The 17,691-nt window shown below is 44.7% G+C and overlaps 1 protein-coding gene across 1 annotated transcript; it reads left to right on the plus strand.

Moving 5' to 3' along the window:
• Positions 1 to 258: 258 nt before the first annotated feature.
• On the plus strand, positions 259 to 1,509 carry LOC308335335 (beta-1,3-galactosyltransferase 5-like; the record flags this gene model as incomplete). The annotated part of the gene is made up of 1 exon (XM_080792353.1): positions 259 to 1,509. One exon carries the CDS (start codon positions 259 to 261, stop codon positions 1,507 to 1,509), a length of 1,251 nt encoding a protein of 416 aa, XP_080648479.1.
• Positions 1,510 to 17,691: the final 16,182 nt, after the last annotated feature.

Here is a 17,691-nt window from a genome sequence, read left to right on the forward strand (position 1 = left end):
CACCCGACGGCACCGAATCTCTTTGCCTAAAACAGGAGATCTATACAAGATTCAACACGATTGGCTCAGGGTGACGTCATGGGGGTGGAGGATGACGACACTCACCTCGTCAGGAGCCGTTTATATAAAACCCCAGGTGGCGGCTCTGCGATAAATCGACATCCTTAACGTCTACACATCCACATCCTTAACGTCGATACATCGACATCCTTATTGCCGACACGTCGACTCTCGTGCTGCTTTTTGAACAGTGAATCCATGCGAGGTCTCGTGCTGTCCGGCGTGGGGTGGCCCCGGCGGCGGCTGTCCATCCGCCGTGGCGTGGCCCCGGCCGCCTTCCTCCTGCTGTGTCTCCTGGGGGTCCTCGCCCTCGCGGCCCATCGCCACGGCCACGGCTGGCCGCCGGCGTTGTGGCGCGGCGGCCAGCCGTGGCCGTGGCGATGGGCAGAAGAAGTCAGAAGACGTCCCGCCACCGCCCGCGCCGCCCCCGACACGGAAAGCTGGATCGAAACGGCTGGGCTGGAGGCGTGGCCGGGCGGCGACCTCCGACCCAACGACACCACTACCGCCGCCACGCCGCCGCCGCGGCCCGCCGCCGGGCCGTTCCGCTACATCATCAACGAGGAGAACAAATGCCTGGCGGGAGGAGAGGAGGGGGAGGAGCCGTTCCTGGTGCTGCTGATCACCGTGGAGGCCCATCAGGTGGACCGCCGCGACGCCATACGGCGGTCGTGGGGCGCCGAGAGCCCTCCGGCGGCTCCGGGCGCGGCGGCCCCGGGCCCGCGGGTGGTGCGTCTGTTCCTGCTGGGGGTGAAGGAGGAGGGGGAGGAGCCTGGCGGAGGCGGCACCGCCGCCCTGCTGGAGGAGGAGAGCCGCCGGCACGGCGACATCCTGCAGCAGGACTTCGCCGACACCTACCGCAACCTGACCGCCAAGACGCTGATGGGCCTGAACTGGGTGGCGCGCCACTGCCCGCGCGCCGCCTACGTCATGAAGACGGACAGCGACGTTTTCGTCAACACCGAGTACCTCGTGCACGAGCTGCTCCGCTGGCGCCCCGACGACGTGGCGCCCCGCCGGAGGAGGAACGTGTTCACGGGCACGTTGTTGACGGCCTCCCGGCCCGTCCGGGACAAAGACAGCAAGTGGTACGTGTCCGAGGAGGAGTACCCGGGGCCCACGTACCCCCCCTACTGCGTCGGGGCGGGCTACGTGTTCTCGGGGGAGCTGGCGGCGCGGATCTACGGCGGCTCGCTGGGCGTCCCGCGCTTCCTCTTCGAGGACGTCCACGTGGGCATGGTGCTGGAGAGGCTGGGGGTCGCCGTCACGCCGCCGCCGAGCCCCTCCCCGTTCCACGCCTCCGGACTGAGGCCCTTCACCGTCAGCGGCTACGGCAGCCTGGTCACCGCGCACGCCGTCACGCCCCCCGAGATGCTGTACTTCTGGCACCGCCTGCGCCAGATGGCGGAGGACCTAGGGTATCCCCCTCGCCACGCGCCGCTGACCTGACCTTTGACCCGAGGACGGACCACCTGACCTTTGACCCGAGGACGGACCTGACCTTTGACCCGAGGACGGACCTGACCACGCCACGTTTGGGCTGTGCCGATATATATCGTTTGCTGTCGGGAGGAAACCTCGTAACTCCATTTTTGATTTTTTTTTTTTAATTTTATCCCACGATTTTGTAACCCAGTTTTTCTTTTCACCCAGTGCCAATTGTCTAATGTAATCCTGGGCGCTACACTTCCTCTGCCAACCTGGGGGGGGCAGCGGACTGACCTCATGCCTCCTTCTATGCATGAGGAGTCCAAGCTGCTTCTTTTCACCTGACAGAGGGGAATTTCCCCCGGCCGGACGTAGCGCGTGGAAGGGACACGTTATTCCGACCAGTTCCTTTCCCCTCCATCAGGCGCCCCGGCTGGCCAGGGGGAGGCAGTTTAGAGACCAGGATTACGGCATGTTTCTGTGAGGGTATCTACCCTAGGGGACACGGGGAGAACATGCTAACTCCACACAGAAAGGCCCTTTCCTTTTTTTGAGGTTTTTGATTTTGTTTTTGTGGCATAAATCGGTGCTATTGAACATAACACCCTTTACGTCTGTGTGTTGTCTCGAAAATATTAAACCAATGGAAAGTAGTAAAAAGTGCTTTGGACAAAACCTCTTAACCTGTGATTCGTGGCATTTTGTTCTAAACGGACCAATCATGTGAGCTTTGGAAGCCAAGCTTAGCCAATCAGGATGGAAGATGGGAAATGGTGGGAAATGGTAGATCAACATGACTATGGAGATAGTGTATACCGAATTGTGTGATATATATTTGATATATGTGTGATATATACTCTACAGAAATGTGTTTTGCCTAAATCGGCAATTGAGGAATATTTGGGGCAGAGGTTCGACAGACAAGTTTGGATTGATTGACAGTTTGCAGAATTACAGTACATTTCAAGTATACAACTCAATACAAAGACTGTTAACCCATTCTGAACGGGAACCCATTTTGGTGTTAGCATCATCTCTATCTATAACCGCAAGCACGGGAGCAAACCTAAACCTATAACCGCAAGCACGGGAGCAAACCTAAACCTAACCGCAAGCACGGGAGCAGTGCATGTTCGGACTAACGGGACTTCGGATCTATGGGCAGTTTCCGACTTCTAGAGGCCTTATACTGTGTAGATGGTCGCCCCAAAAAGATGACAACACTGGGTATAGTCAAACTGGCCTGGGTATCAACTGTGATTACAAAAGAAGAGAGAGAACGACAGAGGAGAGAGAGAGAGACAGGAGATAGCTATACATTTATACTTATAGCTACAAGCTCGTAGCTATGAGCTTGTAGATCTGCTATTTTTCAATAGCTAAAGCATATAAGGCTCCACCTTGCCCTTGGTGGTGCCGCAGGCTCCACTTGAGGCTTGAATGGCCCTCCTAAAGGCCTCACCGTGGGCAGACACAGGCTGGGGCGTCAACCCATACTGCTCCCGGGTGCCGTCTACTTTCCGGCTGCCACCCGTCTCTCTCCGGTGGTCACCAGACTATTCCTGGTTGTCACGTAGTCTGTTCCTATGAGTCACTATAACCCATTCTGACCTGAGATCAGATTCATACGAGGTTTCCACTGGACACACACTGGTCTGATGAACCCATTCTGACCCGAGATCAGATTCTAAAAATGTCAGTCGTTCTTCGAATTTTTCAAAAATAGCAGACCTACAAGCTCGTATCGCGCCACTCGGTGGCGCGATATGAGCTTGTAGATCTGCTATTTTTCAATAGGTAAAGCATAACATGATGCTAACACCAAAATGGGTGCCCGGTCAGAATGGGATAAATACAATAACTAAAACAAAATACATACATACATGGATGCACCTGGGACGTATCCTCAGTGATGTATCCGAAGGTCATGTAAATATCATAGAATAATATTGAGTCGATGTTAGCTAAGGGACTGATCGTTATTTATCCACCAGGGGGGGGGGGTGCAGATGTGATTTCATTTTTTTATTTTACCTCATCCCCCCCCCCAGCCTCCAAATATTTTTTCGGGACCCCCCCTCAGGGACTGGAAGAATATATATGACCCCCCCCCCCCCCCCCCCCCAAACACCATAGACCATATTTATTTTATATTCACACCAACAGTATAGCAGCATAACCTAATCGTTTATTAGGCGGCGGCCGTCTGGGGTTCATTTGGTTCCATATCCGTCATTACATTATAGTCAACACTCAACACTGATGATATGCCATTGCATTCTTCCAACTAAAGATTTAAATATGAATCTGGCAGCTTCGAAAATAGCATATGCAGACCTACAAGCTCACAACAACACGCTGATGACGCGACGCAAATGTATGAGCTTAGATACATGGCTATTTTTAAGGTGAGCCTCGTGCGTAAAGTCATTCTAGCCAAGCTGCCAAGGCAGTGGGCACCCCTCGCCTCTGTGCCCAAGCCCAGGATGATGAAAATGAATGAATGCTAAATAAATATGTCACGCAGTCGCATACCATAATACTACAGCGTCATACTCCACAGAGAAAAGCACAATTTGCGCAACCCCAACGTTCAACTGCCTGCTCGGCTCATTTAGCCAGCCAGGCACCACCGAATAGTATAACTCTTTCTTTAATCTATTACAACCACATACGCAGACAAAAGTACATGGCACCGCAGGGTTAAATTGCGTGACTGTCACACTCAAAGGGTGAGACATGGCAGCCCTGGCTACTGTGACGCACACACCAATTCAATCCAATTTCAATTAAATTCAATTCAATTCAATTAAATTGTTACTGTGACGCACACACCAACAATCCAACATTGCAATGCGAGTGCGCAAAGATGCACAAGATAGCTGCATGCTTTTAGACCAGCCCTACCGTATTCTGAATGAGAATCTGTCTCGCCTGCCACCATGTTGAGTTGTTGACGATGCGTTGTCCAAAGACGGTAGAGTCTCTTCCATCAAAATGTTCCATGTCCATCAACATAAAGGCCTCAAGGTGTTCCTGTGATGTTTTGCTACTTTCTCTGTGGAGGAGCTTCGTTCACAAGCAACTTCAGTCACAAACAGTAACTTGTGAGAAGTTTATATCTTAACATCATCCACGACCTCAGCCCCAACATTATTATTATTGTTGTTATTATCATCTCAGTCTGACATTTTCCTGACTCAGTGATGCGGCGCTGGGTTTCACCGAGACACCTCACACCACCACCGCAACCTCAGCAGCGGTGCTGTCAACCTGCTGGCTAAGCAGCTCCTCGCCTTCCTCCTCTCTGACTCTGACCGACAACACTCGCTCTTTTCAGCGGCCTGCTGCTGCTGGCCCACAATTCAAACATCGCGGTTCATAGCTTGAAACATTTTTCGCTTTTTCTACTGGAAATGTTATGAACGCAGAATCAATCTGTCCCGCGCTGTTTTGAAGTGGGTACACGTCAGACGTAGCAAACTACATCAGCGGCCGGGGGAGGGTAACCTGACGCTGCCAGATGAGGGCGGTATTGCGGAAACATATTCCCCAACACAACACTCATCTGGGATCTCTGACGGAGTTGAGCCCTGAGTCAGATCTGCTTCGTACCGAACCAATCAGCGTGAGCTAAAGGCGGGATGCGGATGTGACGGTATATAGACACGTCGATATGATTGGTTGTGTTTGCACGCCCACACGGTGATAGACAGACGCTCCCATCCAATCATCTACCATGTATCTTGAAAAAAAGGAACAGCCCCGTCATCGAATTTGCTTCCGCGATCCCAGATCCAAATAAGCTGTGAAACAAATTTGTGTAGCAAGCTTTTTGGATCTGGCAGCGTCAGGTTAGGGGGAGGGACCTTTGCTGGTAGAACAGAATCAGATCTACAAGCTAACAACGTGTCACCAAGCAACACGTTGTTAGCTTGTAGATCTGTTCTATTTGCATGCGCAGTTGCTCACACATGGAAGATACCAAGTACACTCGCCAGAGTCGCCACACAGGGTAAACTTTATATAGATAGTGAACACTATGAAAAACAAAATAATCAAAACATTTTTTAAATACAAAATTCAGCAAAATAAAGTTGTACAACCTCCCCCAAGCCAAAATAAAAATAAACATATCCCCCCCTCAGGCTCAAAAAATAGTTTAATGACCCCCCCCTTTTTTGCACCATACCAACCTTTGATAAATAACGATCAGTCCCTAACTGTATTGAATAATATTGAGTCAATGTTGGCTAAACGTACTTGCGTTAATAACGGCTAGACTTGTCAAGTCAATCCACACTTTGAAATGCTCAAGTACAATTATGACCTGTTTCAAGAAGTTTTCAAGTCTAAGGGCCGATTCATACTCCTATTTTACCGCTGTTTCGGCGCTGTAGTGCCGAAATGATTTTGGCTCGTCTGAAATTTTCAGTAGCACCGAAGAGACGACTTAAAGGAGAATTCCATACTAAAAGGCTTTCTTACCTTTCTTTGTAGTTGTTACGTCCCCATCAAAGAGGTCCAGGTGTTATTTTGTGCAAAAGCTCCTTATTGGCTATTTCCCCTACCATAAGCCCTAAATGAATTGCATTGAATTGAATGGGATGTATGGGGTGTTGTGCTAATTTGCTTATTTCCATCGCTCAAAATTATAATTTCTTTGTATATATATCCTCTCTTCATAATGTAAATAATAACCCAAGCGGCACACTTTACTACTTATTTCGATGGAAATATGCGAATTAGCACAACACCCCATACATCCCATTCAATTCAATGCAATTCATTTAGGGCTTATGGTAGGGGAAATAGCCAATAAGGAGCTTTTGCACAAAATAACACCTGGACCTCTTTGATGGGGACGTAACAACTACAAAGAAAGCTAAGAAAGGCTTTTAGTATGGAATTCTCCTTTAAGGACGGTACCCAACTCCCCCGAACCTCAAATGACGACACATCGTAGGCTCTACAGCGCCGAACCGACTTTTATTCGGCTCTAAAATAGGAGTATGAATCGGCCCTTAGCATGTTGATTTGTAGTCCTGACGGACCTAGACTACGCGGATGACATCAGCCTGCTCTCCAACCACATGGAGCAACCAGAATGTTACGTGTAGTGCTCAACAATCAGCAAGTACAAGTACACATGTTTCCAACGAGAAGCTGTATATGCTGGAATATTCAGGGTGAGCGACAAAATAGCAAGACACCAGGAGCTGCCAGTCAGCAAACTGGTGCTGTGGGAACCAACACATGGGCACCGTTTATACGAGGATGTCCCATGCTAACGTGGTGGATGCACTCAAGGAAGTTGCAGTAGCGCAAAGCACCAACGAGCTGGCCGGATGTACCGGTATGGAGAACCGGGATGACTGGAAGCGACGATGGAAGGCTCGTCTGAGGACGACCTAGAGCTGAGACGCTGAAATTTCGTGAATAATCAAACAAAATATGGTGTGTTCTGTGGTCGGCAGTCATTTCAAGGATACAGTGAGTCATATATGAGATGGACATGCCAGCTAGACCACTGCTATATGGTCCTTTTAACCACAAGGATACAGTGAGTCATTATGAGATGGACATGCCAGCTAGACCACTGCTATATGGTCCTTTTAACCACAAGGATACAGTGAGTCATTATGAGATGGACATGCCAGCTAGACCACTGCTATATGGTCCTTTTAACCACAAGGATACAGTGAGTCATTATGAGATGGACATGCCAGCTAGACCACTGCTATATGGTCCTTTTAACCACAAGGATACAGTGAGTCATTATGAGATGGACATGCCAGCTAGACCACTGCTATATGGTCCTTTTAACCACAAGGATACAGTGAGTCATTATGAGATGGACATGCCAGCTAGACCACTGCTATATGGTCCTTTTAACCACAAGGATACAGTGAGTCATTATGAGATGGACATGCCAGCTAGACCACTGCTATATGGTCCTTTTAACCACAAGGATACAGTGAGTCATTATGAGATGGACATGCCAGCTAGACCACTGCTATATGGTCCTTTTAACCACAAGGATACAGTGAGTCATTATGAGATGGACATGCCAGCTAGACCACTGCTATATGGTCCTTTTAACCACAAGGATACAGTGAGTCATTATGAGATGGACATGCCAGCTAGACCACTGCTATATGGTCCTTTTAACCACAAGGATACAGTGAGTCATTATGAGATGGACATGCCAGCTAGACCACTGCTATATGGTCCTTTTAACCACAAGGATACAGTGAGTCATTATGAGATGGACATGCCAGCTAGACCACTGCTATATGGTCCTTTTAACCACAAGGATACAGTGAGTCATTATGAGATGGACATGCCAGCTAGACCACTGCTATATGGTCCTTTTAACCACAAGGATACAGTGAGTCATTATGAGATGGACATGCCAGCTAGACCACTGCTATATGGTCCTTTTAACCACAAGGATACAGTGAGTCATTATGAGATGGACATGCCAGCTAGACCACTGCTATATGGTCCTTTTAACCACAAGGATACAGTGAGTCATTATGAGATGGACATGCCAGCTAGACCACTGCTATATGGTCCTTTTAACCACAAGGATACAGTGAGTCATTATGAGATGGACATGCCAGCTAGACCACTGCTATATGGTCCTTTTAACCACAAGGATACAGTGAGTCATTATGAGATGGACATGCCAGCTAGACCACTGCTATATGGTCCTTTTAACCACAAGGATACAGTGAGTCATTATGAGATGGACATGCCAGCTAGACCACTGCTATGGTCCTTTTAACCACAAGGATACAGTGAGTCATTATGAGATGGACATGCCAGCTAGACCACTGCTATATGGTCCTTTTAACCACAAGGATACAGTGAGTCATTATGAGATGGACATGCCAGCTAGACCACTGCTATGGTCCTTTTAACCACAAGGATACAGTGAGTCATTATGAGATGGACATGCCAGCTAGACCACTGCTATGGTCCTTTTAACCACAAGGATACAGTGAGTCATTATGAGATGGACATGCCAGCTAGACCACTGCTATATGGTCCTTTTAACCACAAGGATACAGTGAGTCATTATGAGATGGACATGCCAGCTAGACCACTGCTATATGGTCCTTTTAACCACAAGGACACAGTGAGTCATTATGAGATGGACATGCCAGCTAGACCACTGCTATATGGTCCTTTTAACCACAAGGACACAGTGAGTCATTATGAGATGGACATGCCAGCTAGACCACTGCTATATGGTCCTTTTAACCACAAGGATACAGTGAGTCATTATGAGATGGACATGCCAGCTAGACCACTGCTATATGGTCCTTTTAACCACAAGGATACAGTGAGTCATTATGAGATGGACATGCCAGCTAGACCACTGCTATGGTCCGGTAGCATCCCTATTCTGGGCATGCAATCCTTTAACCCATTCTGACCTGAGATCAGATTCATACCAGGTTTCCACTGGACACACACTGGTCTGATGAACCCATTCTGACCTGAGATCAGATTCTAAAAAATGTCAGTCGTTCTTCGATTTTTCAAAAATAGCAGACCTACAAGCTCGTATCGCGCCACTCGGTGGCGCGCTATGAGCTTGTAGGTCTGCTATTTTTCAATAGCTAAAGCATGACATGATGCTAACACCAAAACGGGTTCCCGTTCAGAATGGGTTAACCACATGAACCCCAGCATCCCTATTTCTGGGCATGTCATAGTAGAAGAACATTCACAGAAAATGGCTGCTGTACAAGCTCTGTACAAGCTCTGCTCAAGGCGCGCGTGTGCGTGCATGCGTGTGTGTGTCGCGCGCGTGTGTCGTGCGCGTGTGTGTGTTTGTGTGCATGTGTGTGCATGCGTACATGCACGCATGTGATGAATTAAGCTAGTTTCAGTGAGTCCATATCAAAGCTATACCAACCAAGGTATCACTGTACACAGACACACACAAGATGTGCACACACACACACACTCGTTGCGTGCCAACATACAGATGCAATCAGACCCGGTGTAAGTACATAAATGAGGTATTGTCAGACTAATTGTCACTTGTCAGACACATAATATGAAGAGTGAGGAAGGTCTGAATGACCAGATTTGACCGAGAGCCTGCCATCGCGCAAATTACAGCTTTTCACCAGAGGAGAAAGTCTTTTTTTGCTGTAATAGCACAGGCAGCGCCTCTTCACATACAGTACTAGAGCATGTCTGAAATAAGTGTCAGAAATCGACATGTAAATATGAAATAAATGCCCAAACATGTATAGCTATAGGTGTAATGTTAGAGTCCACAGAAGACATGTAAATATGAAATAAATGCTTAAACATGTAGCTATAGGTGTAATGTTAGAGTCCACAGAAGACATGTAAATATGAAATAAATGCTTAAACATAGGTGTAATCTTAGAGACCACAGAAGTGAACCTTTTCAAGCCTGTTTTCTCAACTCGCTGTTTCTCTGCAAGACATTACTCTATAATAAGCCATATCTCCAAAACTGGTGGGCCAAACTGGACAACCAATATGTCAATTTGAAGCTATGATTCCCTGCTTTCATATGACGTGAAAAAACGAAAATTCAAAAAAAATCCAATGGCAGGCCCTCAGTCAAATTTAGTCACATATTGTTGCGTTAGACCAGCTCAGACATGGTCTTATACGATGACGTCTCATTATGTCCAGAACTGTTACTTTTCAGGATTCAAATAAATAAAAATGGCAAAAGAAGCAGATCTACAATCTCAAAATTATTATCATAATTATTATTTTTATGGAGGGACAGCCAGTAGAGAGAGATGACAGGCGGTAAAGGCCGTCGGGATCGATGCACAATATATGTAAAGCGCCTTGGATGAAGGCGCTATATGAATGCACCATTTACCATTTACCATTACTCGACTGGGGTGTGAGATTGGCGTACAGCAGTGCTTTGAGATAATCCCCACATATCCTACAACAACTTCTGTGAACAGACTACACTGTAGTAGCTTTTCATAAATTATATTTGTACTTAGGGCCGTCTGCTGTCATGAAAGTTTATAGTTAGAGAAATTCAAAGTCCAGCCGTCTGCTGTCCAGCCTCTCTCCCACCCCTCACTGGGGAGAATTCTGGGAGGAAAACAGAAACGGGGCGAGTCATCTTGTTACCCTTTGAGACCCAATGGACAGCTGGGCACATTCATCTACTGTTTGTTGACTATAATATGACTATACCCACTCTCCACAAAATGAAATATTGTCGATGAAATGTTGTTAATTTTGGTCTTATGTGCAAGCTCCTGCTAGGCAGAGTTTGTGTTCTACACACACGCATGTGCGTGAACGCACGCATGCACGCACACACAGTCACACACACACAGTCACACACACACACACACACCACACACTTTACCGATCGAATGCAGCAGGACAGACTAATCGCTCCCACAGGGATTTTATAGGATCTCGTTTCCAATGATCGATCGCCTGAGGGTATAGTTCTAATTATGGGACGCGATGCAAATGGTGTACGTTTACAGTATGTAATTGAGCCAGTTATGCTAATAATGTACCGTAATGAAATCCCACGTTGTCTCTCATTTACATTATGGTTTTCCTTGAAGTGTGTGTGTGCATGCAAGTACTGTACGTACTGTACATGTATGTGTGTGTGTGACAGCAAATTTTCATTTGAGTTATAGTCTGTCTTTTGAATAGTTTTCATTTAGTTTTAGTCCCATTTTAGTCACCTGGGATGTTTTAGTGTTAGTCTAGTTCTAGTCGACTAAATCTACGGTTGATCTTTGTCAACTAAAATGTGTTTTGGCGGGCCTTGATTCCGTCGTAATGGCTGATTTTACACTATGGCTGACAATATACAATATCGCGCTGCGACGCGTTGTGAGCTTGTATATTGACTATCGGCTATTTTCAGCATGCAACCAAGTGTAAAATTGTACTTGTACTGGATCTCATCTCTTGTCCACTAGTCCCTTCCTAACATTTTAGTCTAGTTTTTATTTGTTGACGAAATTGTCAATATAGTTAGTTTTAGTCATCATAGCTTAGTTTTCATTCAGTTTCCCTTTAGTTTTTGTCCGTGGGAAAAAGGTAGTCGACGAACATTATTCTTCGTCGTAGTATTAAGGCCTATTCATAGTCTGGATTTTCGGTGGTGAGGTGACCACCGCTCCGGTGGTGGGGTGACCACCGGAGCTGAAATAACGTTGAGCGGTGGTGAGTAGAAACAGAGAGAAGTTGTAGTTCGGTGGTCACCTAAGCACCAGAAATCCAGACTATGTATGAGCCTTTAGTCGACGAAATGAACACTGTCTGACATGTATTGTGTGTGTGTGCGGGTCACAAGTCACAGGCCTAGCTATGAGATCAGGCCTTTCACTTCGCAATTGCATGATCGTATAAATCATCAATCATTTTTCATGAAAGAAATATAGTGGAAATGGTACATTTAACAAGCTCTGTAGGTCGGCTATCTGCAGTATTCATGTTATTTTTTGTATAGTACAACGTTATAAAATGGTGTAAGTTAGTCATATCCCTGAGCACTTTTTATTCATGAAGCTTAAAGCCAAACAGTATTATTTTTTTTATTCATAATGTTTCAAATAATGTCCAACGACAGAAACACAATGAATCATTCATCGCAATGATGTGTGTGACAATTGATTGTATGGCATGACTGAGTCTCGCAAATTCACTTCAGTGGGTTCCAGTGGCGCGGCTGCTGCAAGTCCCATCAAAGCAAAACAACCACCGATGTGCAAGCGTGTGTGCGTGCGTGCATGCCTATATGTGCGTGTGTGTATATGTGAGAGCGCGGTGTGCATGTACAGGAATGTCACTGACACAAACTGTGAAATGACACCCTCTCCTCAGTGATTTGTGTGACTTCGTCCTACCCATCCATCCATCCCTCTGACCTGAGATCAGATTCTAAAAAAATGTCTTCCACATGCTGACAGTTCTCTGAAAAAGCCACGTTTCTATGTCGGTGGTTCTTCGACTTTTCAAAAATAGCAGACCTACAAGCTCGGTGGTGCGCTATGAGCTTGTAGATCTGCTATCTTTCAATAGCTAAAGCATAGCATAATGCTAAGTAACACCAAAAGGGGTTCCCGCCCCAAAATGGGTTAATATATTGTCAATATTGTGCACAATATTGTTTCTTAATATCAAGGTTCAAGGTTGTACTTTATTGTTACATCTTGTGTACAGGTATACAGTAAAACTTATGTTTGTTTTGGCTTCCTTACAGACAATGCAGCAGCATAGAGATAGCATAATAACATTCAAAACCACAGCCACTTATCCCCAATGCCTTCCTCTCACGCACGCACGCATGCACGCAACACACACACACACACACACACACACACACACACACACACACACACACACACACACACACACTAACAGAATTGGACCTGCACAGTGCATGAGCTCTTACAAGAATAAGGTTAGAGTGCTCGCAATGACCTGCAGACTTGTCTTGTCTTGTCTACAGGTCATAAGGACAGTGAGCCACCAGGCGCTCCGTTCTGTCCTTGCACTCCTTCTTGTGACTAGACTAAGGGCCGATTCATACTCCTATTTTAGAGCCGAATAAAAGTCGGTTCGGCGCTGTTAGAGCCTACAATGTGACGTCATTTGAGGTTCGGGGGGGTACCGTCCTAAAGTCGCCTCTTCGGTGCTACTGAAATCTTCGGCCCTAACTATACTGTAAATTAAGTCAGGCTGATAGTACTGTATATGTAGTTCTCAAACTATTTGTTATTCTTTACAATTAATCAACATTCTCCTATTTTTTTATATTTTTCTATATTTTGCTAGTTCTAATCACTCCCACCGTGATTATAGGATCAGTGATAGGGATTTGTGAATGGAATGGAATGGAATGGAATGGAATGATATTTTATTTAGTCAACCAAAAGCTATAGACTAACGCTAAAACAACCCCTTTTGGTGTTTTAACTAAGCATTATTAGTTATACTTTAGCTATTGAAAAATAGCAGATCTACAAGCTCATGGCGCGCCACCGAATGGCGCGCTACGAGCTTGTATATATTTTTTTATCGTGAAAATGCGGCACCAATCTTTGAATATATTATTATTTCAGAAGATATAATGGGTTATGTAATTTGATTCAAAAGACTATATGACTAAAACTATATGTAGAGTGTCAAAATAACACTGCCATGTGCCCATGCTAACTGTGATAGATTGCACTGTATACATTAGGCTAAATGTCTTCCATAAAATGTCTTACAGATGACGATAGATTGTTCATATTTATCCATACTCCCACTCTGTCCCTGGCTGACATTGTATACATACTGTTTCTAAAACGGGTAGTCCCAATACTTCATTCTGATTGGCTGGTTACCGTCACGTGACCGGTGTAAATTTCACCGATAACCCACTCCTTCAATCACTTTGTATCATCTTGCAGCCTTGTAGCTGAACTGGGGAAGGAGAGCGCTTGATTGATTTACAAACACATGCCGTGCGGGCGTCTAAGCACCGCCCGGCTCATATGACTGTGAATGTGTGGCTCCAGGCAGCCCCGTAAAAACATCAAGCGCTATTCTCCCGTCACAGCCTACTTGCCGAGCACAACAAGGAAGTTATGTGGCTAGCTCTGGTAGCGCAAAGCGTAGCTACTTTTGTGAATTCAATAGTTTTATTAGGTTAATATGGTACATATGTTTGAGACCTCTCGTGGCTTATTGCTTAAATCTTTGACGTCCGGAAGAAACCTCTTTTCTCCGTATTCTAACTTTGTGTGTTTTTTCCTTAACCCATTCAGACCTGAGTTAAAAACATTCGCTCTGAAAGAATATATATTCAGACTGTGACAGGTGCCAGCAAAAAGTGCCTCAACTCGATTTTTACAGATTACATATTATTACAGATTATTAAAGTACAGAATGTAAGCTTTCATATGATGTATCATTCAATGAAATTGGACAATAATTGAAGGAGATATAACCATTTTAAAATGATTGGGGCCTTTCACCCAAAGCTGAGAAAAGTCCCTTTCAATATTCACAACATTTTTAACACCTTAGAGCTGGATAGAAGTGGGTGTGACAATGGGAGGGACAATAGGTACTTAACTCCACCCACAATGACCACCTTAGAACGTTTTAGCTGTCAACAGTGCAATATAGAAACACTGACATGTTTAAACAAACAATGCAATTTGTAAGATGCCCCAATAAACCCTTTTGAAAGTACTAAGTATTCAATACTAAGTATAAGTATTCAAGTATTAAATACTAATTTAAGTGTTCAATTTCACTTATACACTACCTGGTTGTAAATAGCTGCAGTAGGCTACACCATTTTATGCAGGTCTACTATTTCTATTTAGTGTACATTTAGTGGATGTGGCTTACATCCGGTCTAAAGCCCACCCACTGTATGCACTGATTTCCATACACAATCCGTATCCTCCCCTCACCGGATGTTGAATTAACAGTACTAACGGCCATATATTTGACGATCTTTTACACAAAACGACATTTCCTTTTCACTTGATACCGTTTCGTAGAGACGGCCTACACAAACGATCTATATACAAAATGAAAGCCCGAATTTCGTAGTTTATATAGTATTTTGAATTTTTTTAAATGAGCAAAAAATGAGCGAGTTATGATTTAAAGAAAAGACGAGTTATTTTGGCTCTTTGCGGCTGGAGGAAAATAACAAGAATAAGCAGCAACACTCTTCCATGGATGAAGCAATATAGCACTAACGGGCAACGTTTCACATGTATTATTAGTTTTATACATTTTAGGAGTGAAAACATGTGTTTAGATGCTTATGACAACATCTCAGCAGTTAAGACAATGTCCCTCTGTTAACACACGACACACAGACAGCTAGCTAACTAGGCTAGCTAGCTTTTAGCCTGTTGTTGTGTGATGGTGGAAGTCTATTCTCCAGGCTGGGAAGCGTATTTGAGCGCGTAGCTACGTGGTTTTGTTTATTTTCCTGTAAAGTATAACCCAAAAGCTCCTCCATACTATAGCCATGTAGAATAATTCTGTGTTTATAAACACACAAGCACGCTAATGGGCGGTGACCAGAGCGTGAAACCTCAGAACAAAGAGATCTCAGGACCAATCGAAAACAACATGCAAATCTCAGAACTGCGCTTCTCCGGCCCCAAAACATTGTTAAAAAACAAGCCTACTTTGACATATAAATGTATACGTTTAATTTGCCCAAATGAACAATCTGTTGGAATAAAAACCTTCTTCAACATTCAAACTGTCTTAATATGAAAAAAAAAGAAAATCACATAAAAATAAAAACGGTTTTATTTTGACCATTTAGACCATTTCATTCTGGCGAGTTGAGGCACTTTCAGCTGGCACCTGTCACAGTCTGATGTGCTCCACATTTTTACGATTTTTCGAAAATAGCAGACCTAAAATAGCAGCCACTCGGTGGCACGCTATGAGCTTGTAGATCTGTTTTTTTTTCAATAGCTAAATTATACCAATGTTTAAAACACCAAAAGGGGATCCACAACTTTTTTTTTTTCAGGCTTTTAAATTTGAATCCAGAAAAGTATCAGTTTTAGAGATATGAGTTTTCCACCCCACAGAGACGATAAGCCACTGTAGTGCATCATTGCTATACAGAAGAAACCACCTAACTCCATTTACATCTATGTGTAACACCACTGGAATTTTTTTTCCCCCTGAAAAATGAACATTTTGGAGTTAGGTGGTTTCCTCCAGACAGCAGAGATATCATTATGTGATCCATAATGTCCATATTACTGGTGATATATTGTACACTACATTAGGCTAACTACAGTAAATGTCTTATGGTTGATAGATTGTATACTGATCATTAAATTCACTATAAAATCATAGCTTAATCATAATCCTCCAAACTCCCACTGTGCAGTTGGCTGACAAACCAGCCTCATTATCCATATATGCCCATAATTCTGCTGACAGATTGTACAGTAAACTTTGCTTGATACTTTGCCTACATCCATATATCAATTCATATTTCATATTATGCAAATAGCATATTCGATGTATCACTTGGTATCTTCTTATTCATAATTATCTTATGATAGTGCCGTACCCTATAAAGACTTTGAAGGGTTTTAGGGAAATAAATGTAAAAGGCTTTAAAAGCCTGACACTCACTCCTATACACTAGATCATTTCAAGCTACTTCAAAGTCTCCATTAATGACTTTGAAAAGAGCTCTCGCTCTCTCTTCCCACACTTGTTTTTCTCCACTTAAGAACTACTTTTGAATTTATCAGGTCATCAGGATCTATATCAAACCAAAATTATTATCCCATTGCTGAAAATACTTTGAAAATGTACCTGAGAGAGGGCTTTGGAATAGTGGTGTTGGCTTTACATATAAGACAAACACACTTAGAAAATAGAGGGAAACACACACACACGCACACACATGCACACACACGCACGCACACGCGCACACACACACACTATACACACTTTTACAACACACCTGACACCTTCAGCACAAATACCGATGTATTATCTGTTTATCTGCCGCTGCTTTCTGTACTGTATCGCCGTGCTGTCATGCCAGACAATCTCCAAACAGTGTAGCACCTGTGAGCATCCGAGCGTACGGTACGTGTCCCCTGTGGGCAGAGAGGTATACTACTGTACTTCTCCAAATGAAATGTGTCTCCTGTAGCAGAGCCGGGGTAGACGCTCTGGGGCTTTCTCCTATATAGCCCATTTTGGGCAGGAACCCCTTTTGGTGTTTAAGCATCATGTCATGCTTTAGCTATTGAAAAAATAGCAGATCTACAAGCTCATAGCGCTACGAGCTTGTAGGTCTGCTATTTTTGAAAAATCGAAGAACCACTGACATAGAAACATAGCTTTTTCAGAAAACTGTCAGGATGTATAAAGACATTTTTAGAATCTGATCTTAGGTCAGAATGGGATAGTGTGAGGGGGGGGGGGATAGGCTCTCTCTGTCACTCTGTTATCGGGGACACACAGTGCCACTTAGAAGTGGCGCTGACTTGAAATCTAGCCCATTCTGACCTGAGATCAGATTCTAAAAAATGTCTTCTATACATCCTGACGGTTTTCTGAAAAAGCCTTCCATGTCAGTCGTTCTTCGATTTAAAAAAAATAGCAGACCTACAAGCTCGTAGCGCGCCACTCGGTGGC

This window comes from Protomyctophum bolini, assembly GCF_963924005.1.
Source record: "Protomyctophum bolini genome assembly, chromosome: 20".
Taxonomy (NCBI): domain Eukaryota; kingdom Metazoa; phylum Chordata; class Actinopteri; order Myctophiformes; family Myctophidae; genus Protomyctophum; species Protomyctophum bolini.